We start from the raw sequence: 23814 nt of genomic DNA, 5'->3' as shown, positions 1-23814 counted from the left end.
AAAATGGAATAAGCCAGGGCAGGCACAGACCAAAGCACTGCCAGTGTTGTCAATGATTTGCACTGCTCAGCCAAGGTCACAAGTAAACAGGCAGAGAAACACAGGTGGGGCAGGTTGGAGACTGCCCTGCCCACCCCAGCTGAGTCACTGACAACCATGCAGGCCTGAATACACTTGCAAAACTAGGAGTAAGATTTAACTGGAACAAACAAAAATCTCTTATTAGTATGGACAATTCTCATGATGCAAATGATGTGTGCGTAGTATGTTACATATTTTTAAAATTAATTCAAGAAATATAATTACTAATCCTACAAGGTTTGGTATATACTTGTTGGGGAACTAGTCATACTTTCAAAGTTTAGCCCCATAATAATTGATATATACAGTCTGGGTACACAAAATCTCATCTCCTCCTTGAAAAGTCAAGTGTCACAAACTGTTTTCCGGCTTAAGTTAGCACTGTCCACAAGAAATTTCTGAGAAAACTTCACCGAACTGGCTAACCATTTTTTTTTTTTCTTAAGGGAGCAGGAAGGGGAGGAAGCACACCAGAATGGGAGAAAGTCAGAAATGCATGAGTAAACTGACAAGATTTCAACCAGAAAGGAAAATGCAAATTCAGCCTGCAAGACTGTTATTAGGTATACTGAGATCCAACATAGCATTTCTTTCTATGCATCTTCAGGTCAAAGGACAACGAGTAAATGTTACCATCCTCAAACCTAATGCTCCTTGAGGGGCTTGAAGAGTATCAGAGGAGCTACAGAACTGAAAGATGACTGCTTTTGGAGGGGGACTTACATTCAGATAGAAAGTTCAAATCTTGGAAAGCAATAAAAATTGGACTATAACAAACCATTAACTGCAGAAAGATTTTAAGAGTGGCTCTGGAGAAAAGAGGAGAAAGTAAAACATCGTACCAGTCATCTGGAGACAGAATGGATAAAATGACTATCACCTTTTTCTCTGCTAAGTCATCAAAGAATGCCTTTCTTCACAAATTCATTATCAACATACACCTCACAATAAACAGGACACAGAGACAGAGAAGGGAGCATCAGGTCCCTCCTAGCTCCAAATCTCCATAACAAATAAGTTTGGGCTCCAAGATCTTAACAGTTTTTACTTTTTTACCAAAATCATGTGTTTTAACTTGCTACAATATAGAATTTCCTCCCAATACAGGTAAATGTACATAGTTACAGTAAAATGTAGAAGTAGAAATCCCCGCATCTACAAAGAATCCAGTAGTGTGAATGCAGAAAATGGCAACAACTTCAAATTTCAGTTTTAACAACAACTGTGTCCTCAATATATGATTTACTTTAGGACTGGTCCAAATCACTTGACAGTGTTTACTTTGGATGTGAGAACATCTCAGAATACCAAGCTACAAAAAATAAATGTCTTTTCGGGGGCTACCAATCTCCCTGAAGGATGAAGTTAGGCATTCTGAAGACTTCCAGAGAGAGGGTTACTCAGAAAAAGGCCAAAGCAGTGTGATATACTAGCAAGTAGTATATGACGCTGCTAACTTTACTGCCAGTCTCTGCACACACATTACTATAATCACTTAACATACGTTGGTTCTGAAATATTTACTTAGGTTAGAGGAAAGTTATCTTTCATGTTTATAAAAAATCCTCCTGGGTGCTTGTAATAAAACAAATGTTTTCTTTTAGGGTCTTTTTCTCTGCAAAGTCAACAATCTCCTTTTATTTAGGATAAATGTGTTGTAGCAAAGTCTGCTAAGAAATAAATTTTTATAACACCAATTCTAATATATTAACTTAAAAATTGAGATGTACCCTCATAGAGGAGGAAAGGTTGTAAGGGGTAGTAGGAACAATTTAAATTACTTGTGGAGCAAAATTCCTACGTAGCCAAAACAGTTGTGGTTCCACATATTATTTGTTGCTTGTCTCTGGCAGTTCAGCACCTAATGCTTTTGTGATTCCAACTAATTACTCTCTGAATTAGAAGAATGATTCCTAATCCTAAAACTTTCTTAATTCTACCCTCAATTATCAAGGTAAGCAGGACCAAGAGTATCTGGCATAATCTGAAACAAATTATTAAGACATGATAAGTGGACAATTAAAAAGATAATGCTTATATGATTGCTTTAAGAGTTCTAAGTATATCCAATGTAAAGCATTAACATAACAGCCCATATTAAAAGGATGAAAAACAGGATGGGTGCAGAGGCTCATGCCTGTAATCCCAGCACTTTGGGAGGCCAAGGCAGGTGGATCACAAGGTCAGGAGTTTTCGACCAGCCTGGCCAACATGGTGAAACCCCATCTCCACTAAAAATACAAAAATTAGCTGGGCGTGGTGGCACATGCCTGTAACCCCAGCTACTCAGGAGATGGAGACAGGAGAATCACTAGAACCCGGGAGGCACAGGTAACAGTGAGCCAAGAAGGCACCACCGCACTCCAGCCTGGGCGACAGAGCAAGGCTCCGTCTGTGGAAGGGCGGTGGCGGGGGTTGCGGGTGGGGGGATGGGGGAGGGGATGAAAAACATTAAATATGATGAGTAACTTATGCTGTGTTAAAAGTAAATACATATATCCAACTCATTCTAGTGTATTCTCCAGCTTGAACAGAATACAAAAGGTCGATGCAAATCAAAGCATGTAAAATATTTTTAAGGATGGCAGCAGCAATTTACTGATTTTCCAATTTATCCAGTAATTTCAAACCAAGTCTTGAAAAAGAGATTCATCAAGATGTAATACATGAACCTGACACTATTTACTTGTAACATGCATGGTACGTTAACCTAAAGATCACAAAGGACTTGAATCTCGTAAAGTAGAAGTTAACTTTTTTTGGTGAGGAAAGAGGGGAGATCAGAAAAAAAAACTCCTTTGAGAATCCACTGAAAATGGTGGGCCCTTTCCCCATCCTCCCCACAAAATTATATATACTGTGTTAAGAAATTCTGCCCTAAAGTGTAGAAAGTAGATAACACCAGATGACTTTTCTGGATAAATACAATGAAATATTTTAACTAGGAAGAGTAATACAAACACATTTTCATTCTTGAAAATCATTCCTCCTTTTCCATTGTCTCTCCTCTAAACCAGGTTTGACACGTGAAGGTCACCAGCAAACCTGAGGTAAAATCTAGTGGTTACTTGCTGGTCTTCATCTTTTTCTAGTGCACAACACCATTTCCCACTTGATCACTCTACCTCAAAACTTTCCACTCACTGCTTTCTAATACCACACTCTCTTGATTTTCCTTCTGTCTCCTTTGCTGGCTTTTCCTAGTGTACACTTCTAAATGCCAGATGCCTGAGTCTTCATCCTGGGCACTCTTCTCATGATGCCTTTCCTTTCTAGGAGAGAGAAAGGCATTCCCAAGACACCCAAGAGCCTCTATTTGGTAAGGTCTCCTTTACAAATGTGTATGTATCTCAAGCTCACAATATTCCTCAGAGCTCCAATTACCTATGTCTAACTTATTTTTGACACCTTCATTTGGATGCCTCATGGGAATAGATTTCAAATCTATCAAGTCCAAAAAGGAGTCATTTCCACCCTGCCCTCATCTCCCCTGCCACCCACCACACACGCGCCCTATGGCCCTATTCTAGGCCTAGGAGTCTACCTATCAGTAAAACATCACTATCATCTAGCCAATTGCAAAAAAACACAGAAACTTGGAGTCATTTTTGTTTCTGTCCCTCATCTCTCACATGCAATCCAACAACCGGTCCCAGTGTTCTACCATATCTCCACTGCCACTACCTTAATCCTAGCCACCTGCACCAGCTAGCTTGAAACAGAGCAATACCCTCCTTTCTGGTCTCCCTTCTTCCACTAGCATCTTCCTCCCAGCTATTTTCCATGCAGCAGGGAGGGTGGGAAAAGACTTTTAAAGCATTATTGAGAAAAATCCAAACTCTCTACTTAGCACGGTTTACATAATCAGCATCACCTGACTTGTCCCCGCCTCAGGGCCTGTTTTTACCTTCCCTCTGTCCCAGATGTCTTCTGGTACTTTTCACAAGGCCATTTCCTTTCCTATCTTTTAGGTCTTTGACTAAATGTCTTTGTAAGGCTTCTCTAGGTAACCCTCACACCCTCCCCAATTATTCTCCATCACTGCACTCTGTCAATTTCTTTCCTACTAGCCCTTACAACTTGTACTAATCCTTTTGCTTAGCTGCTGTTTGTACTGTCTACTAAAATTCAGGTTTCACAAGCCAGAGGCCAGGTCTGTTTTAGTCACCTACAGAACAATGCCTAGCACACAGCAGACACTCTAATGTTTTAAATGATTACGATCTGATCTACTCATGCTGCTGTCACATGTACAACATTGCTTCATAATAATGCTGACTTTTTGAGCTGCATCACATCTAAAACTTTTCTCCAAGTAAGATCATCCCAAGTTACTCTATTTATTCTCATCTGTTTGGAAATGTGCCTCAATGCCTTTTTCTGTAGAATTTACTAGAGGTCCATCCCACACCAATTTTCCATCGATCAATTTTAATAAATACAAATGGCCAATGTACTGGCAGTATGGATAATGATCATCATTTCAATGCTAGTAGACTCTACTAAGACTACTCCGTTGTATTACTATTTAAAATTTAATAATGACTCACATCACTACAGACAAGTCAGACATGGCACCTGTGGCAAATCTGCCTTTGAATGCTATATAAGAGGGCTTTGCATTCACTTTGTCATATTTGGGTCAGCATGTACTTTGGAGAGCAGACAGAATTCAGTTTTTAACTACTCTGTTAAAAGTATTAGTGAACAATACACTGCCCCAATGGTTTGCTGTCACTGTAGCAAAACCCAGTGACAACTTAAATATGTTCTGTATGTGAAAACCTTTGGCTTTGTAAGATTTCCTGAGTGGGATGGGACATCAACTTGGCCTTCCAAAGGTTGATCATCTATGTAATGTGGCATGGACTCTACAAAGCAATCCATAATCACTGTGTATATGTTTCAAGAAAAGAGCCATTAGCATACAGCAGAGTTCCTGGATTACGGTTCTCAAGCAGGGACTTTGATGAGCTTTTAGCCTATAAAGGAGGAGGTTTCCCAGAGGATTAGAAGCATATTCTGACACCAGTTACTAGGTCTTTTGTTTCACTTTAGAGCATGGCTGCATAAAAGAGGCTGAATAAGAATGGGCTTATTATGAAACCCAGTTTCACTTCACTGGTGACAGGGGATGTGTCAGATGTCTCAGGCGGGTGCCAGCAACTCTAACATAACCAACTATCTGGAATAGCTTTAGGACTTGGGGGACCATCTCTAGGAACCCACTGTATTTAGCACCCCTAGACCCTTGCTCACTTGTTAACATAAGGTAACTTTATAATAAGGTTACCATTTGTAACTCCGTAGACTAAGAGTCTATGCCACATTACATAGATGATAAACCTTACATGAAGTCAAAACAAGCAATTCGAAGGTGTTATATTTTCTCCAATACATCTTTTCTCAATTGAGCCTGCAGCAGAGATCACATCTTTTTTGCCACACTGACGTCCAGAGCTTCTCTGTGATTGCAGGAAGGTCAAAATTGCTAAAACTGCTTGGGTGCCAACTCAGAAAGACTGCCAGCAATGGACAGCTGTAAAATGTGACAGCAATTTCCCCAGCAATTTCCACTATTTTCTGAAGAGGGTAATGAAGATGTTCTATTAAACCATCCGACCAAATTAGGTTTTTGTGTTTTGTGTTTTAACAAATATGTATTGTTTACCTACCCTTTCTCGGACACTGTAGGGATATAAAGACATAATAATCCCTACTTTCAAGGAACTTAAAAGTCTGCTGGGAAAGAACACAAACCAAATAACACCAGAAAGATGCTGCTTCTTTTCAGTTCTATACAAATATCTAGAGTGCTACTCAAGCACCAAAAATGCTTCTAATCGTCTAGAAAATTCCAGGCTACCAGCCTTTCTAAACATACATTCTCCCACTTAGGGCCTAAGTTCTCTAGGGCCATCACTTTCTCTACAATTATGTTATAAAACATTACATCTGCCTCTCTAGCAATTTATTTATTTATTTATTTTGAGATGGCGTCTCGCTCTGTCACCCAGGCTGGAGTGCAGTGGCGCAATCTTGGTTCACTGCAACCCCTGCCTCCCGGGTTCAAGCGATTCTCCTGCCTCAGCCTCCTGCGTAGCTGGGACTACAGGCGCGTGCCACCACGCCTGGCTAACTTTTTGGATTTTTAATAGAGATGGGGTTTCACCATGTTAGCCAGGATGGTCTCAATCTCCTGACCTCGTGATCCGCCCGCCTCTTCCTCCCAAAGTGCTGGGACTACAGGCGTAAGCCACCGTGCCCGGACTCTCTAGCAATTTTTACTCTTTTTCTGTCTATATTTCCTTCTTCCTCTCAGCCTACAAAACATACACCTAAGTTCTTACACTTTAGAGCCCCAAGAGAAAATTTCCTTGATCTCCCTCTAGGGACTTTTGCAACCTTGTGGCTTTCCTCCTCCTCCTTTCTCCAAGTCCTCTTCATTTCCCATCCTCCATCCGTAGACATCCTTCAGAGCACAATTCTTTCCTCCTCCAATCTCAGCAATCTTGTGCACTTTAACATCACCCAAACTTTCAAATCTAATGTGGACTACCAAAACCAGTTCCAGCCTCAGCCCCACTGTCAGGCCACCTCAGATTCAATGTGTGCAAAGCTAAACACACGGAAGCATCAAAATGCTCACTTTCAAATGACTCCACAAAATTAACATACAGAGATAAGAGAGAGACAGAGCAAACATGGTGTAATTTTGCTGAGGAATCACGGTGAAGGGTGGGCGCTTGCTGTATCATTCTTTTAACTTCTCCTGTAGCTGTGAAAATCGTCAAACTAAAGCAGTTGGGAAGAACATGTAGGGTCAGAATCAAAGACAGAAATCATTGTCCTTCCCTTTTAGGAAGTTTATAATCTATTTAATTTGTCTAATCTAATCTAAAAGTAGGCCATGTAGATCTGGGAGTTCAATGACTGATTTAATAATAAACTCAAATATACAGTCAAACTGCAAATATTTACTGAGGACCTACTAAGTGGCAGCAACATGCTAAGCATTGCATGTGATCAACGAAGCAAGTAACAAAACCTTTTTCCCTCAAGCCAGTTCATCCTCCTGCCTTATTTATTTCTGTTAACGCACCACCAACTTCCCCAATACCCAGAAGAACCCGACTCCTTTTCAAGTCCTCCATATCGAAATCAGTGGCTAAGTTCTATGGATTCTACTGTCTTCTATCTCTCTTTCCTCTCCACTTTGAAGGCCACCACTTACACCCCAGACCCTCCTGACCTTCCACCTTAACTACTGTAGCAATCTCCAAGTCTCCTGGTTCCTACCAAGCTCCACTCAATCCTTACTCTGTCTCTATCCAGATAGCCAACTCTATCTGAATGACAGCCCCTACTCGAAAGGTTTTTAATGATTCTCCAGCATCTACATAATAAAATTTAAAGACTTAGCCTGACACTGAAGAACACAAGCTTTATCTATTACTATTTATTCTCCCACTAATGTTTCTTCCTCTCTAGACACAGCTTTTACTCACTTCGGCCCAATAGTGCCCTTTTTCTGTCTTCCCTCTGCTGCCTTGGCTTACACTGTTCCATCACGAATATCCCTTATTCTTCCCCACCCCACTTCTCACCTCTTCCATGAAGCCTTCCCAGATCACTAAGTACTCCAGCCACAATCCCTCAAACCCAAGTCAAAGTAATCTCTCACTCCTCTGAAACTTTATAACATGATATCTGCATTTTATTATTTTCCAAATAATATTTATATTTCCAAGTACCATTCAAAATATGTGTGTGCATGTCTTAACATCTTGACTAGATTATGAACTCCTTGAAGGCAGTGCCTTTTCTTTTCTTTTCTTTTTTTTTTTTTTGGAGACAGAGTCTCACTCTGTCAACCAGGCTGGAGTGCAGTGGCGTAATCCTGGCTCACTGCAACCTCTGCCTCCAGGGTTCAAGCAATTCTCCTGCCTCAGCCTCCCAAGTAGCTGGGATTACGGGCGCGCGTCACCACGCCCGGCTAATTTTTGTATTTTTAGTTGGCCAGTCTGGTCTCAAACTGCTGACCTCAGGTGATCTACCCGCCTTGGCCTCCCAAAGTGCTGGGATTACAGGCGTGAGCCACCACGCCCAGATTGTGCCTTTTCATTTATAACAGGCCCTCAAAGTTTGTGACAGGAATTTAACAAGAATCCCCAAAAACTGTGAGTATTGCCTTCTAAGCTATAAGCATTTTTCTCAAAATACTGATAATATTTTAACAGTGGTATAACTGTTTATTGTGATAAAATATATATAACATGAAATTTGCCATTTTAACCATTTTAAGTGTACAATTTAGTGGCATTAATTACATTCACAATATTGCGCAACCATCACCATTATTTCCAAAATTTTCACCACCTCAAAAAGAAACTGTATTCATTAAGAAATAACTCCCCATTCTCCCCTCCCCTCAGTCCCTGAAAACCTCTAATCTACTGTCTGTCCTTATGAGTTTGCCTATTCTAGGTATTTCATGTAAGTGGAATCATACGCTATTTGTCTTTTTGGTTCTAGTTTATTTCACTTAGTATAACCTTTTTTTTTTTGAGATGGAGCCTCGCTTTGTTGCCCAGGCTGGAGTGCAGTGGCGCGATCTCTGCTCACAGCAAGCTCCACCTCCCGGGTTCACACCATTCTCCTGCCTCAGCCTCCTGAGTAGCTGGGACTACAGGTGCCCGCCACCATGCCCGGCTAATTTTTTTGTATTTCTAGTAGAGACGGGGTTTCACTGTGTTCGCCACGATGGTGTCGATCTCCTGACCTCGTGATCCGCCTGCCTCAGCCTCCCAAAGTGCTGGGATTACAAGTATAAGCCACTGCGCCCGGCCCACTTAGTATAACATTAAGGTTCAACCATGTTGTATCCATGCATCGCAACTTCATTCCTTTTTATAGATGAATATTCCATTTTATAGATTAACCAAATTTTGTTTATCCACTCATCTGTTGACAGACACTTGGGTTTTTTCCACTTTTTGGCTACTATGAATAATGCTATGAATACTGACATACAGATTATCTGTTTGAGCCTCTGTTTTTAATTATTCAGGGTACATAGATAGCAGTAAAATTATTGGGTCATACGGTAATTCTGTTTAGCTTTCTGAGGAATAACAATAGTATAGTTTTACAATCCAGATATAGTCTTTTGGTAAACACAACCGCCACAAGACTTCCTGCTCATTTGAAAGGCAATTCATCTCCAGATAGGTTTCTTTCCTCTCTAATAGGAAAGGCCCCAGTGATGATCTAATTCCCAACAGCCTGACCCTAGTATGGGTGCTGTTTTGATCGTGCTGAAACCCCAGTCTCCTGGTTGTCACAATTTTTCAACACTGCCTTTACATGCATAAAGGTATACACACTGCAATGGTGAAACTAAACATCATTCAGATGTTTAAGTCACACTTCTATCCTTAACGCATTTAGTAACATCAGATAAATGAAAGATGCTAAAAGGAAGAATACTTTTTAGCACATAAGATACAGGGTTTTATAAAGGATGACTTCTGCTGAACCTATTTCTTATACCCAAACAACCATTTAAAACATGCTGAACCTGGACGAGGTATGTAACACTCCACTGTTGCAAGAAAAGGATCTCTTTCCATTGTGAACCATGATGAGCAGCCTGGGACTTCTGAACTGACATCTCATTACCATTACCACCAATTCGAGGAGGTATTGGAATGCCAGAAAAACACAATGTAAATTCACAGAAACTACGTGGAAGTATACAAAGTGCTAACTTGGAGCATCTGTGTGCAAGGAGCAGGATCAGAAGAGGTCATCAGGACTATCTTTTGCCTTTTACTCCACAAACTTCTGTATTTGAATTTTTCAAAAACATGCATTCTTGTATAATATAATGGCTTAAAACTATTTAAAATATAGGCAGTATTAGGGGAAAAAAAAGCTATCAAAAGAAGGCCAAATGGAAATTCTGTCACATACAGAAAAACTAGTATCAGGGCCAGGCACCATGGCTCACGCCTGTATTCCCAGCACTTTGGAAGGGCAAAGTGGGTGGACGGCTTGAGGCCAGGAGTTTAAGATCAGCCTGGCCAATAGGTAAAACCTGGTCTCTACAAAAAAATACAAAAAATTAACCGAGTGTAGTGTCGAACGCCTGTAGTTCCTGCTACTTGGGGGCCTGAAGCAGGAGGACAGCTTAAGCCCAGGAGGTCAAGGCTGCAGTGAGCACCACTGCACTCCAGCCTGGGTGACAAAATGAGACCCTGTCTCAAAAAAAAAGTGAGAAAGAAAGAAATGTATTTTTATTATTCTCACCCATGCTTGAAGTGTTTAATGACTTTTCAGACATTTTATCCTAAAATACCACCCCATCTGAATTTCTAGGTTAAGTCACTACTGAGACATTTACTCATGAAACAAATATATCCATTAAATAAAATCTGAAGTTTAAAGGACTTAGGCAAAATATGCCATTTAGTCTGTATAGACATACTGTCTACAGATATTCGTGTCTACAGGCTAGTTATAACTAGTCAATTTAGCAAAGTTTGAGCCCTGGGCTATAAATAACAGCTGCAAAACTGACTCTGGTGGCCCAGAGTTCATCAGCTATCTAAAAGGCATAATTTTACAATCTAAGATCTGGCACGCTTTAGGGAATCATTACAAAGTTAACATATTTTTTTCCCTAAAAGAATAGAGCTAAATGATATGGGAATAAAAGCCTAACCAAAATGAAGAGTGAGTTGGGAAACTATTTTGTGTGTGTGTGTGTGTATGCATATATATACACACACACACAAATCAGAGATACTAAAATTAAGAATTTGATTTCTATGGCAACATAAAGCAGTTTGAAAATACTTACTTAAAATGACTTTGGACCAGGTCATTGAACACAATCTGTACTGTGTTCTAAAAAATATCCACCCAACATAATATACAACATTAAGAATTTAATTTTATGTTTTCATACATTATAACATATTGAGCAATTGCATTTCACATAAGTTTTGATGCTCAGTAACTTCAAATATTTTTGCCAAGTGCCAAAATTAGTGAACACAAACAGTGCACCTTCCTTCAAGAGGAGCAATTCTACTGATTTGCAATAATCAACTTTTTTTTTTGAGACAGGGTCTCACTCTGTCGCCCAGGCTGGAGTGCATCACCATGCCCGGCTAATTTTTGTATTTACTGAGAAGTTACTATGTGCCAAGTGCCATATTTTAATAACGTGTTTAAAACTACACACTGAATGCTGACTGAAGAAAGGAAGTATGGCAAAGGGTAAAAATATAAGACAGACTCATTGAAAACCAATTATTTAACTCAGTCAAATCTCATGCTTTCCTGCTGAGGGTAATTCTAAACATGTACGCACTTAATATATCACTTAATTCATAGATTTTCATTGGACGCTGACTTCAAAAAGTATCCCCAAGGCCAGGTGCAGTGGCTCACGCCTGTAATCCCAGCACTTTGGGAGGCCAAGGCGGGCAGATCACAAGGTCAGGAGTTCAAGACCTGCCTGGCCAACATGGTGAAACCCCATCTCTACCCAAAATACAAAAATTAGCTGGGCATGGTGGCACGTGCCTATAATCCCAGCTACTCAGGAGGCAGGAGAATTGCTTGAACCAGGACCCGGGAGGTGGAGGTTGCAATGAGCCGAGATCATGCCACTGCACTCCAGCCTGGGCTACAGAGCAAGACTCCGTCTCAAAAAGAAAATAAATAAATAAATAAATAAATAATCCATCTTTATCTCCAATAAAGTACATTAAAATACTAAATAATTAAATTCCAAAAGGTAACAGCACAAAACGTAAAACCAAACTAAGAGAGCTGAATATTGGGACTACTATATAACATTAAGACAGCACCATTAGCCAACCAAAAGTAAAAATTTTAATTCACATTACTCAAACGGCCCCACTGGAAAATATCTTCAGAAAATAAAGTCATCTTTATTGTTAAAAGACAATGTAATATACATTCTCTTGCAAAATGAAGATGCCTCGTATTTTCTCTCAAATCAGAGATTTTTCTTAAAATTTAGTATTTTGAGCTTTGACTCCGTAACACCAAGCACCCAACAGCCACCCAGTTTGGTGCATCCCCTGACCACAGGTAATTCCCAAACGTTTCACCTTGAAGGGGTAATTGGGAGGGTTTCCCAAAGATAAAAAAGTTCCACATGCCTCAGGAGCATAAATCTTTCACACATACACTCAGTTAAAACGATGTGAAACTGAAGTGTACTTATGCTGTTTTTTTTTTAAATGCTTAATCCCATGAAAATCTTCAAATGGTTTACAATTTTAGATTTGACTGTGCTTATTCACAAGAAAGCCATTATATGTTTTAATCAATGTTATTAATAACACACACATAGGAGACACACAATACCAAGCAGGAGCAATAACTAGACAGCACAGAACCACCTTGGGGAATGTACATGGATTCCACACAAACAACCAAGGGAAGCTACAGGCTTCCACGTGAACCACCACCATCAAAATAATGAGTTAGGCCTAAGTCTTATGGTTTTTCCACTTCTCAACCATCTTGAGAGATTATTAGCCAGGAAAGAATTCCCCAGAATGATTAAGTGCTCCAATTATAAACTATAGTTTAAGAGCATTTCAAACTCAAAATGACTTTCCTTACAAAACAGGACAAAGTTTCACGGAAGAGCATCCCACACCTAATCAACATTAAGAATGAACGTAAACAAAACGGCAATAGTTTTGTATTTAATCCACTAATTAGTTTCCAAAGTTCACTGTTAATAAACAAAATACTTCATTTAGCTTTTCAACCTGACTATTCCCACACACTCATCTTAAAAATTGTGTATAGCCACTGAATACTTTGTCAGTAACTTCTACTCCTACCAATAAGTTTAGAGTATTTCTGAAATCTCACATCCCTTTCCAACGCCGATCTTGAGAACTAGGTTAAATGTTATACTTAATTTTTAAAGTATGGGAGTTACAGGACCTCCCTTAAATAAATGGTTCTATTCTAATACATAGTTGTAAGTTACCCCTCACTTCATTGTTGATCTAGTAAAGTCATCAAGTCTTCCACCTTGACTCAACAGTAGCAAAATGGCTTCTCTAAATAAAGTTGTGATCAACAAACCCTTAGAAAGCTGGTTTCAATTTGTTTTGAAACTGAAACACACATATGTATACAGTCTGAATAAAGCAACTGAAAAAAACACCCCATGAAAGTTTAACTCTACAATTTAAAAGAAAACCTTTATCAAAGCCAGAAATTGTTTCCTGAATTGCTCTGCCAAAAGTCTAATAAGAAATCTATATGCTATGGAGTAAGTTTGAAGATCCAGTGTTTATGTTCTCTTAGCTTAGCAGAGATTGAATAAGAGATTACTGTAGCAAAGCAGTTTTCCAAACCAAAATGTCCTTCGCATCTGAAAGGTTTTACATCATCTTTAATGGCGTATCAAAGACCCATGATTAGGCAAGGAGACACCTTTAAATTTACTTTAGTTTTGTTTCATATATGTAAAAATCCACTCCAAATAAATCCATTACTTCTCCTCAACAGTACTGAGCTTGTCAGAGGCTCATCAAAACATTATACTCAGGTTAATAAATTTCAGCTGTTACGTGATGTTAGTGCCATAACAAGCATTAGCCAAAGAATCAAAGAAAAAGTATATAATAAAAAGAAAAACCCAAGACAAAGGTTAGAAGAATTTTAAAAATGAAAAAAATCCGAAAAGCAACTCACCTGCAATTAGGTGGAGGGTCTAAAGTGATGTCCGCCAGCTCCTTCTGAATTCTGGAGTGGGAGAAATGGGAAAGACAAACACAAGAAGCATTAAGGCGTGGAAGCCTCCCACCTGTAACGTGCAGGTCTGCAGATACACCTAAGCGCGATCACTGGATTCTACTGGGCAAAGAGGAACTACACATCAAGAACTTCAGGTCCCTAGTTTAGGAAAAAAACTTTTCACGGAGGAAGTGAGGCAGCCTGGAATCTCCTGTTCTCATCTGCAAAGTTTGGCTTCCAACCTTGCCTCGCACACCAGGGCAGTTCTATTCCTCGGTGTTTTCCATGTAGGACCTAATTTTAAAGTTTCTCACTTGCGGACCGGTTTCCTCAGTCCCTCCCCTGCACCTCTCCCCAGGACGGAGAGATCACAGCCATCGGTGCGTGGGAAGGACGCCAGCCTCCAGCCTCCCTTGCCCCTTTCACCCCTCAGATGCCCCCATGCCCACCCCGGCAGGGCGCCCCCGACAGGCCGAAGGTCCGAGGCCTCGCTCAACACCCGACCCGCCCGGAGTCCTCAGTGACGAAGCCAACATGGCCGCTCCCCACGAGGCCCCTCGGGCCCGAGTGACCTGCCAGCCGTGGCGGGGTGCCCGGGAGGCCCAGACCGCAGGTCGCTCCCCAGCGGTGGGCTGCCACCGCCCGGCCACGCCGCCCCCACCCCGCGCGCGCCCCCGACGGCTCGCGCCGCGCCGGTGAAGTTGCGGGCGGGGGAGGGGAACAGGGTGCCCGCACGGGGGCTGCTCCGCGCCGCCCCAGCTCTCCTCTCCCGGCGCCCAGAACCTTGGCCCGAGACCGCGCGCGAAAGCAGGGGGCGAACACCCCCGCCCGCCACTCGGGCACCACAGACCCCAGGTGGCCGGCCCGCGGCCGCACAGGTGCACCGGACCCTGCCTCCTCCCCGCACGCTGCCTCCGCCCCGCAGGCTGGCCGGGACTCTCGGCCCACCTCCCCGGACCTGCTTTTCCCCGGGCGTCCTCTAACTTCCCGGGGTCTGCCCACTTCCTTCATGGTCCGCTCTCTAGCTCACACTGGGGATAGACTGGAGACCTGCAGTTTTCTCCCTCCGCACCAACCCTCGACTTCACAAAGGGCCCCATCCCCCACTCATAGGCCGAAGCCACCAGGCAGTTCACACCAAGCCCTGGCCTTTGTCTTTTGCTTACCTAGGCACTTAGAGCATCAATTAATACGACAGGTTAGGGCCTCTAAGCTTCTTCCACCTTCTAAACGGTGCCTAATTTTATAACCTTTCCTCCTCCTATCATATAAAGCCCAATGGGGCTATGTTACAACTTAAAAATCTCACCGAGGCAGCACTGTAGTTAAAAAAATTTTAAACACACACACAGAGCAATCTAATTCACAAAGGATACGTTTTCCTTTCCAAAGGTTTTCTGCGGGTAGGAGGACGGACGAGCTATATGTAATGAGGAACAGGTTTTAAGGACGACGACTGGGGGAGGTTCTATAAACCTTCCTACTGGAGGACATTTCCTGTCCCTACGTATCTGTCAACTTTAGAAAGGGGTTTGTTCACAATCTCAATTGACACGTATTTGTGTCCTGCTAAATTCTACTACCAAAAAGCGTTTCATTTCTGAGACATTCATACTCCCGCTGTTTGACTCATGACTGTACATTAGACTCAAAGTTTGGAAAATTGGTTTCCTGATTCTTTACCTGCATCTTTTCAAATAACTGTATTTTAAGACCTACACACGTAGGCAAAAATTTCCTCCCCGGAGCACAACGCATATAAAAATACATATTGACTTCAGTCCTCCTTGCCAACCCAACTCCCACTATAAAATAGTCACAAAAAAGGTAGTTGTTTCTTTAATACCTAAGAAGCGTTAATACCAAAAAGCTTTATCAACTTCATCTTGACAGACAGCATTTGCATTTCCAAAAAACTGGCAAGAGATTTGCAGGAGTAACTCATACCTATTTCCAGAGAGTCATTCTTGTTCAGACCACTTGCAATGGGGGCTTTCCTCTACCCACGGTTTAGAAACCACTTTCCAACATGCAGTTAGCAGCCTGTTAGTCTGCCAATTCAGGCTTCTTTTTCACTCTTACTCCTGGTGAATGTGCCCCTTCCAATTCTATGGGCAACACCTACCTTCCAAATCAATATACTTCACAGAGCAGCCTCTATAGGGTCCCACTAACATCAATTTTCCCCATTCTCTTTCCTGGATACACTGTCCCTCTCCATTTTTTTACCTTTTTCTATTAACTTTAGGTCTGCTTTAACACTAATAGCTACTCTTTCAGCAAGATTATCAAGGAGCTAAATTCATTGCAAAAACAAAACAAAAGCCCTGATGTTAATTTATAGGTAAAATTACTATTTGTAGCTTCCCACCTTTCATTTTTCTACACCTATCATCTCTTTTCCAGAACTTCCAAATAAATTCTTAACTTGTTTAAAATAAACAAAGTATGTCTAGTGAAAAAAATCCCCCTCTCTGTAATTCACTCACAACAAAAGCAGAGTATTTTCTATTTGATACCTGTGTCTTTACCCCCAAATATATTCATGTACACCAGGGATATCTAGCAAAATATAAAAATGCAAATTACCAAAAGCAAGTATCCTGGCTTGAGCACGTGAGGCCAAAACGTGAATGAGGATCAGAGAGCCTAGAGGATTGAGGTGGGGCGCAGTATTAAGGAAGGGCCCGTCCCAAGTGGGCAGAGTAGATGTCAGGTTCCAGGAAAACCGCACAGGGCTAATCAGTGAGGGTCAGTCAGGCCTCCTGAGAAGCTGTACAATCAAACCAAACCTATAAAAATGAGAACAATCTTGCAGAGGCACCTTGCCACTTAAGACCTCCACACTATTTTTTAAAAGTCACTCCTTCATCAGCCCATGGTTAGGTCACCAAAACACTGCCAAGTTTTCAAATTACAAGTCAGGCAGAATGACAGAACAAACTCTCAAACCCTGCCTTCCAGGCTCACTACTCAGTGGAGAGATCTAAAGTCTCATGTTCTACTTTATTTTAAAAATTTTTAAGAAGGGTATCCCTATCCCATCATTTGGAGTTCTTACTATCTTCCTGGTTTGCCACCTTTTTAACAACTGCCTAACTCTGAGAGCAGAAGGATTTATGAAAGGGTGTCTCAGAGCTCCTAGGAATCCACTAAAGATGATTTTGAGGGTCATGGCGATCAGAGGATATTACTGAAGGATGGCAGGGGTAAAAAGTAGCTACCTCCAGAGGCTTAAGAGGAAAAGAATAAAGAAAAAGGGAGACCGCTTAGGATGGCAGGGATAAAAAGTAGCTACCTTCAGGGCCTTAAGAGGAAAAGAATAAAGTAAAAGGGCGACCACTTAAATTGAAAAAATAAGGCAAAGTAACATTTTCACAGCATGAGGACAGCAAGTAGCATGAAAAAAAGACAAGTCTCCCTGAAATTGGTAAACTGAAGTTTTAAAAGAGAACCACAAAAATAACCTAGAATAACCATTTTATAATCACTTACTGATTCATTCATTTGCCTCAACTCTCAGAAAAATCTCTTTAAATTCCACCAGAAAACATCTGTCTTCACCTACTAAATTTTGTACCTGCTAATATGAGTTTCTTATTCCTTATGCAATTTGTGAAGAAAGCTCTATTTAGAAAAGATCATCCATGCAACAGGTGAGGAGAAGGTAAAATGGTCACAGAATTCATTTTGATGCAGTTCTCTGGGCTGGTATTAGTAATTAAGAAATGGGATCATGGCCTTGGGGAAGGTCACAGATTAACCATTAGTAGGACAAGAAATCTGAAATCAGATTTGGGGGTCACTAATAAAAGTAACGAGGAATCTTACAAACTTCAGCAAGAAATGCGAGAGGCAAGCCGCAACAGCTGCATGTGAGCAATGATTAAAAAACAGAAGCAGCAATAGAGAAAATAATTAGGGCTTCCAAGGCCCTTCTTTCATTTTTAAGAACACATAAACCATGAGGAGCGTTTAAGCTATCCTCGTTGGGAGGCAGACCAAATGCAGCAAGAGGCAGTTCGGAAAATAGGAAGCCTGTGGAAAAAAAAAGAGCACAGTACCTCTTGGCGCTGGTGGAGAGGAGTTTGGAGTTTTTGCTCATGCTGACTTTACTCTCCTTCTTCTTGGGGGTGTTTGTTTCTTTCTCGGTTTGCTGGTTGGAAGACGAAGATGAGGAGGAGCTGGTGCTGGCCCTCGAATCGTCATCCGACATAGCGAACCCCCCACCCCACCCCGCAAACAGCCCCTGCAGGGGGAGGGAAACAAAACAGAAACACACAAACCATGCAGCCAGTGTAAATAAGGAACTCGGGTGCTGTCAGGAGGGCATTGACCAGGGGCGCACGCGGCCGCCCACCGCCCTCCACTCGCTTTTCAAAGTCTGCAGGCCCATTAAGGCTTTTGCAAATCGGACGCGGCTTGTTTATTTTTGGCCCCAAGTGGGGAACGCTGTGGGAAAACGGTCTGGAGCTAGGAGAGCGGCCCCTCCCTCGCCCCCCGGGGCTCTCCGCTGGGCAGGGAGGGAGTAGCCCGGGAGGCGAAGGAGGGCAGGGCGGGGGCGCGGGGCGCCACGGCGGGGCAGGGAGGGAAGGTCCCGGCGGCCGGCCGGCCTCGGGGCTGTTTTTGTCCGCTTTCCGGGGGTCGTGAGGGGCCGGTGGCCCGGGTGAGACTGTGGGGCCACGAGCGGAGTTTGGCGAGGTCGGGAAGAGAGGAGGGGCGGGAAGGAGTAAGAGAGGAAGCCGAAACAGGGGGACGGAGGCGGGGAGCGGGTGCCCGGGTGGGGGAAGGGAGAGGCCGGCGGGGGGCAGGGGCGACGAGGCCCGAGGCCCCTCCGCGCCGCGCCCCGACGCCCCTCCCGGCCTGCCTGCCTCTGGGCCGCCCTGCTCACAGCTATGCGGCCGGGCGGGGGTCCGGAGCACACGCCCGATCGCCACTCCTGTAGGGGGATAGGGGCTGCGGCGGGGAATGGGGGGGTCGGCCTCCGCAGCGAAGACATAACAATGAGCCCTTCCGCCCCGGAGGGGTTAATCCCCGCGAACCCCCGCCCCTGGGGAAAACGGGGCTCCCCCAACTCCCTCCCACCCCCGCTCCCGGGCCCCTCGGTGGCCAGTGGGGGGCTCTTGGGGCAGCGCTGACAGTTCGAGCCACAATGACCCCCGTCCCCGATGCGGGCGGCCCCCGCACCCCACGCGGCCCGGGGTCCCTGCCCATCCCCCGCGGGCGGGCCCCGGACCCCTGGGGCTCCCCAGCCCCTCTCCGCTCCCCACCCGCGCCGGCCCCGTGCCCTGCGGCCCGGCGGCCCCGGCGGCGCGAGTCGGGGGAGGCGGCGAGGGGTGTCCCCGAGGCCCGGCGGCGCGGCCGGGGGGCGGCGGGCCGCTGGGGGGATCCCCGTACCTCTCTTTGTGTCTGGCTCCTCCGTGCCGCCGCGGCGGCTGCTGCTGCGGCTGCGGCTGGGCCTGGCCACTCGTGTCTCTCTCTCGCTGGGAGAGAAGCGGAAGTGCAGCAACAGCAACTATTAAACAGGCAATGGCTTCCCCCAGCCACACACGCTCGCACACACACCACTCCTCCGCCGCCGCCTCCTCCTCCTCCTCCTCCTCCTCGCCCTCACCCCTCCCCCACCCGGCCCGGTCCCACCCACCCGCGCTCCCCTCCCCCTGCAACACCTCCTGGGGGTGCGCGAGGAAGACCCAGGAGACCCCAGGAAACCCTGTCCCCCCCACACACCCCCACCCCAGCGCCTCCTCCGGACGCCCGGGAAGGGGGCGAGGGTTGTGAATTTTCTCTTAAGTGGTTTGGGAACCTGGATTCTGGGCGGGAGAGGGGAAGCCGATGGAGATGGGGGGCGCTGGGAGTGATTGGAACTAGATGGAATAGGGGGGTCACGAGAGAAAGTTCTTTCCAATGAGGGCTTTTGGAAAGGAGAGGAGTAGGGAGGTGGCAAATTCGTGAAAACGTTGGTAATCTGGTGGTGGCAAAGACTTTAGAGAATGCAGCGGGAACTCCACCTAAAAAGCGATTAAAGAGAAAAAAAAAATCACACAACAAGGGTTTTCTTTGGACTGACACTTGCTTCTCCTTCTAGCAATTTACCTGCTAGGAGCAGAGGTCAGTTTAGGCACGCCTGTGAGAAAATCCCAAACTAGGAATTTTCTGCTCAGGTCACGCGAGGCACGTGCAGTTTTACAATATTAGATTCTTCCAGTCACTTTTTATAGAAAGTGATGTGGTTTTATACGAGTGATACAAAGGTTTTGGTGACAGGTAAAACCAACGTGTAACGGGCTTGCGAATGTGAGACATCACTGGGAATTAGCTATATACTACTGAATTAGACGAGATTTAGAATTTTTTGTGTCATTTTACATTAGATGTAAGGTTTGGTTTTTGGAAATTGGATGCAAAGTTCTGGGGATCGCAGAATCCCCAGATCGCTAAATTGACCAAATTATTTTTTAAATATTAAACCATTTTTCTCTTTCTTTAGCTACCTATAAATGCTATGCAAATAATATTTTTGAAATGATCAGCAATTCTTCTGAATTGTTCCTTATTTAGCATTTTTGCCAAATTTTTTTTAATATTAAGCCATCAAATTACGATTCAGTTTCTCACCTTTTGTCATTTCAGTTGAAGGGAACTAAAGAGATGTGTGCCATTCAAATACAACAGTGCCACACATACAAGGTCTTGTACATTAAGGAGACAGCCTCAGATTTCCATAGGTCACTCTAAATTATCTCATTCAAACTGCCATCATTTTCCACAGCAACAGTGACTTCAGTTACCACAGGACAACACAAGATATACAGCCCATGGCATATCCAGTAACCAGGAAAACAAGCATTCTCACGACCCAGCCGAACTCCTTCTAACCATCAACCTGAAATTCCAGCTTTATCAAGACTCATAAAGTAATTGTGCATGCTTCTTGCTCAATCCCTACCAGGAAACCTGTATCTACCAGGAGTTGTCATAGAATAAGAAGTTCAAAAGCTGGAAGAAATCTTTAGGGTCATAATTTCAGCCTCCTGCTTCCAGACAGAACTATTTCTCCACCACTGAAATGCATATAGATTTTGAAAAAATTTCCAGACATAACCTTTCTTAAGTGTTTGGTTTCAGGAGTCCTGGTAGAGTATATAAAAATGATGACATTCTTTGCTATATATTTGAAAAAATTTTTTAAACTTCTGAAAAACTGATTGTATTCTTTTTGTTCTGATGAAAAGATGTAAATTCAGAAGAAAACAATAAGAAGATGAAATAAACTCAGGATGAGGAAAATAATCTAAAAATAGTTATTAAAATTGAAATTTCCTCCTATGAAAATTTGGATTTCTGATACTTAAAAATATATGTCTACATTATGAATACAACCAGTAAAAAAATCATGTGTTATAAAGACAAGAACTAGCAGAGATCACAGGAAAATAAAAGGTTTGATTTGCCGAAGTGATCAGGACAGTAGGTGAATTTTTTCTTTAATATTGGTTTGCATAAATTGCCTACCAGCTATAATAATAATTCTTTTGTAACAGAACATGATATTTTTTGTTGCGTTACTGATGCTTGGGTTGGACTGATTCCTTGTGAAAGAAATCATGAAATCTAACGGCCCCTCCTATAAGGAAAAGTTATTTCCCAACCACCTGTCTGGAAGGTTTCTTGCCCTCTTTTGTGTACCGTTCCCCCTAATCTCTAATTCCAGCTAGCTTAAGTTAGTGCTTTATCGTTTTGGAATGACCTGATGACAGGGAATAAAAACTTCAAAATGTTTAGAAAATAATCCAGTCCTCTCAAAAGACTAATCTTTATGTCGAATTATTTTTAAGACCTGTATGCAGCTGTCTTAGGGGAAAAAAAATTCATACACAACTTTCTATCTCTCCTTCTTATTAACTACAAGGCCTAAAAAGCTAAATTGACCTCCCTGAGCCTCAGTTCCCTCATCCATAAAGGGCAGAAATACCTGTGCTCTACTGACTGGCAAGGTCAAACATGTATCTGTAAGTAAGGTGATTTATTAGCTGTTACGCAAAGTAAATTATTAATAATTCCACTCTAGTGGAATTTTCTTAGTTCATGGGTTTGGGGTTATTTGTTGCTTTTATGTTTTTGTTTTTCGTCACCAGGGCAGAAAAGAGGACATGGGGTTTTTATAACTTAGAATTGATGAAAATATAAGAAACCTTCCAGGAGAAACATACACTCAAAGAATCATAGTATTTTATGCCTAGAAGGGGCCTAAGATATCTTCTAGTTCACACTCTTCATGTTACAGATAAAGAAATCAAAGCAAAGAAAGTTATGTTGGCCGGTATGTTGGCCGGGCGTGGTGGCTCATGCCTGTAATCCCAGCACTTTGAGAGGCCAAAGCAGGTGGAACACGAGGTCAGGAGATTGAGACCATCCTGGCCAAGATGGTGAAACCCCGTCTCTACTAAAAATACAAAAATTATCTAGGCTTGGTGACATGTGCCTGGAATCCCAGCTACTCGGGAGGCTGAGGCAAGAGAATCTCTTGAACCAGCGAGTCTTGATTGGAGGTTGCAGTGAGCCGAGATCGCGCCACTGCACTTCAGCCTGGCGACAGAGCAAGACTCTGTCTCAAAAAAAAAAAAAAAAAAAAAAAAAAAGCCGGTATGTCTTATCCAAGGTCATGCAGTAAGTTGGTGGCAAAATTGTTGTTATGACCCATGCTATCCACAGATGATCTTGTCAGTTCTGGCAATATTGGAGTGGGAGAAGAGCCTCAATTACATTGCAGAAAAATGTATTAAATATAAAAGGGCCGGGTGCAGTGGCTCACGCCTGTAATTCCAGCACTTTGGGAGGCCAAGGCAGGCAGACTGCTTGAGCCTAGGAGTTCAAGATCAGCCTGGGCAACATGGCAAGACTCTGTCTCTACAAAAAATGCAAAAATTAGCCAGGCCTAGTGGCACATGCCTGTGGTCCCAGATACTTGGGAGGTTGAGGTGGGAGAATCACCTGAGCCCCAGAGGTTGAGGCTGCAGTGAGCTGTGATTGTGCCACTGTACTCCAACCTGGGTGGTGGGAGTGAGACCCTGTCTCAAAATAAGTAAATAAATAAAATAAATATAGTAGTCTCTGATAATATTTTCGAGAATATATTAACAATCAAGACAGTTGGGAAAGTGGGAACCTGGAAGCAAGCTAAGGGAATCACTGAATTTGTAACATTTGCTTGAACTAATGACTGCTATTGAAGTTCCCCAACCCCACCCTCATCCTGAGAATAGTCCTCATTATTTATTTATTTTGCCTATATGGATATATTTTAAATAGATAATACATTTTCGTGCTATATTATTCTAAAGAAACCAGAGAATATGCCACGAAAATATCTTTCTGCCCCTTCCCCCACCCCTAATTTCCTTTGGAGAAAGCAGTTTTCAGTTGTAGTCTATGCATGTGTAAAGCAAATGCATACATATGCACTGAATGCTTTGATAGTAATGCTCAATTTACATTTTAAAAAACCAGCCAGTCACAGAAGCCCAAGTAGTATTACACTGTGACATCTTGTGGACTTTGAGAAAGTGGGCTCCAGTTTTTATTAATACCTATTCCTGGTTTTCAGAATGACCCAACTCTCCTTCAAGTCATCTTTAGTGTATCAAGTACATTTAAGTAGAAACACTTGAAGATCAAGGTGCTAGTTGATCCCTAGGAGGTGAAATAATACAGTTGAAAGAGGGAGACTTGGTTTAACTTTTTGACTTGTTGTTTACACTGAAATTCAAGTATTTCATAAAGATTCTCTTTGGCCAATTTCATGTCCAAAGAATTGTCAAGCAAGTTAACGTTGGTTAATATAGTTTTTTAACTTAACCTTATTGCTGAATAGAAAGGATTTCCTTTGCTGGGCGTGGTGGCTCACACTGGTAATCCCAGCACTTTGGG

The 23814-nt window shown here is 42.9% G+C and overlaps 1 protein-coding gene across 4 annotated transcripts in view; it reads right to left on the bottom strand.

The window, feature by feature from the left end:
* Nucleotides 1-19484, bottom strand: part of UBE2E1 (ubiquitin conjugating enzyme E2 E1) — an 83691-nt gene extending 64207 nt beyond the window's left edge. The window contains exons 1-3 of one of the 4 annotated variants that reach the window (XM_034955969.3): nt 19282-19484; nt 17949-18133; nt 13843-13893 (exon numbers count right to left, since the gene is read on the bottom strand). In XM_034955969.3, the coding sequence (XP_034811860.1) occupies nt 13843-13893; nt 17949-18100 (203 nt within the window). In that variant the 5' untranslated portion in view covers nt 18101-18133; nt 19282-19484. Of the gene's footprint in view, nt 1-13842; nt 13894-14842; nt 14973-17948; nt 18134-19281 lie in introns of those variants that run through there. The other 3 variants (XM_063602729.1, XM_008951639.6, XM_003826163.7) reach the window with 3 other exon arrangements.
* Between the last annotated feature and the right edge of the window lie 4330 nt (nt 19485-23814).

The sequence above is a fragment of the Pan paniscus genome, chromosome 2, assembly GCF_029289425.2.
Source record: "Pan paniscus chromosome 2, NHGRI_mPanPan1-v2.0_pri, whole genome shotgun sequence".
NCBI classification, from domain to species: Eukaryota; Metazoa; Chordata; class Mammalia; order Primates; family Hominidae; genus Pan; species Pan paniscus.
This window is presented reverse-complemented; position numbering and strand designations above follow the sequence as displayed.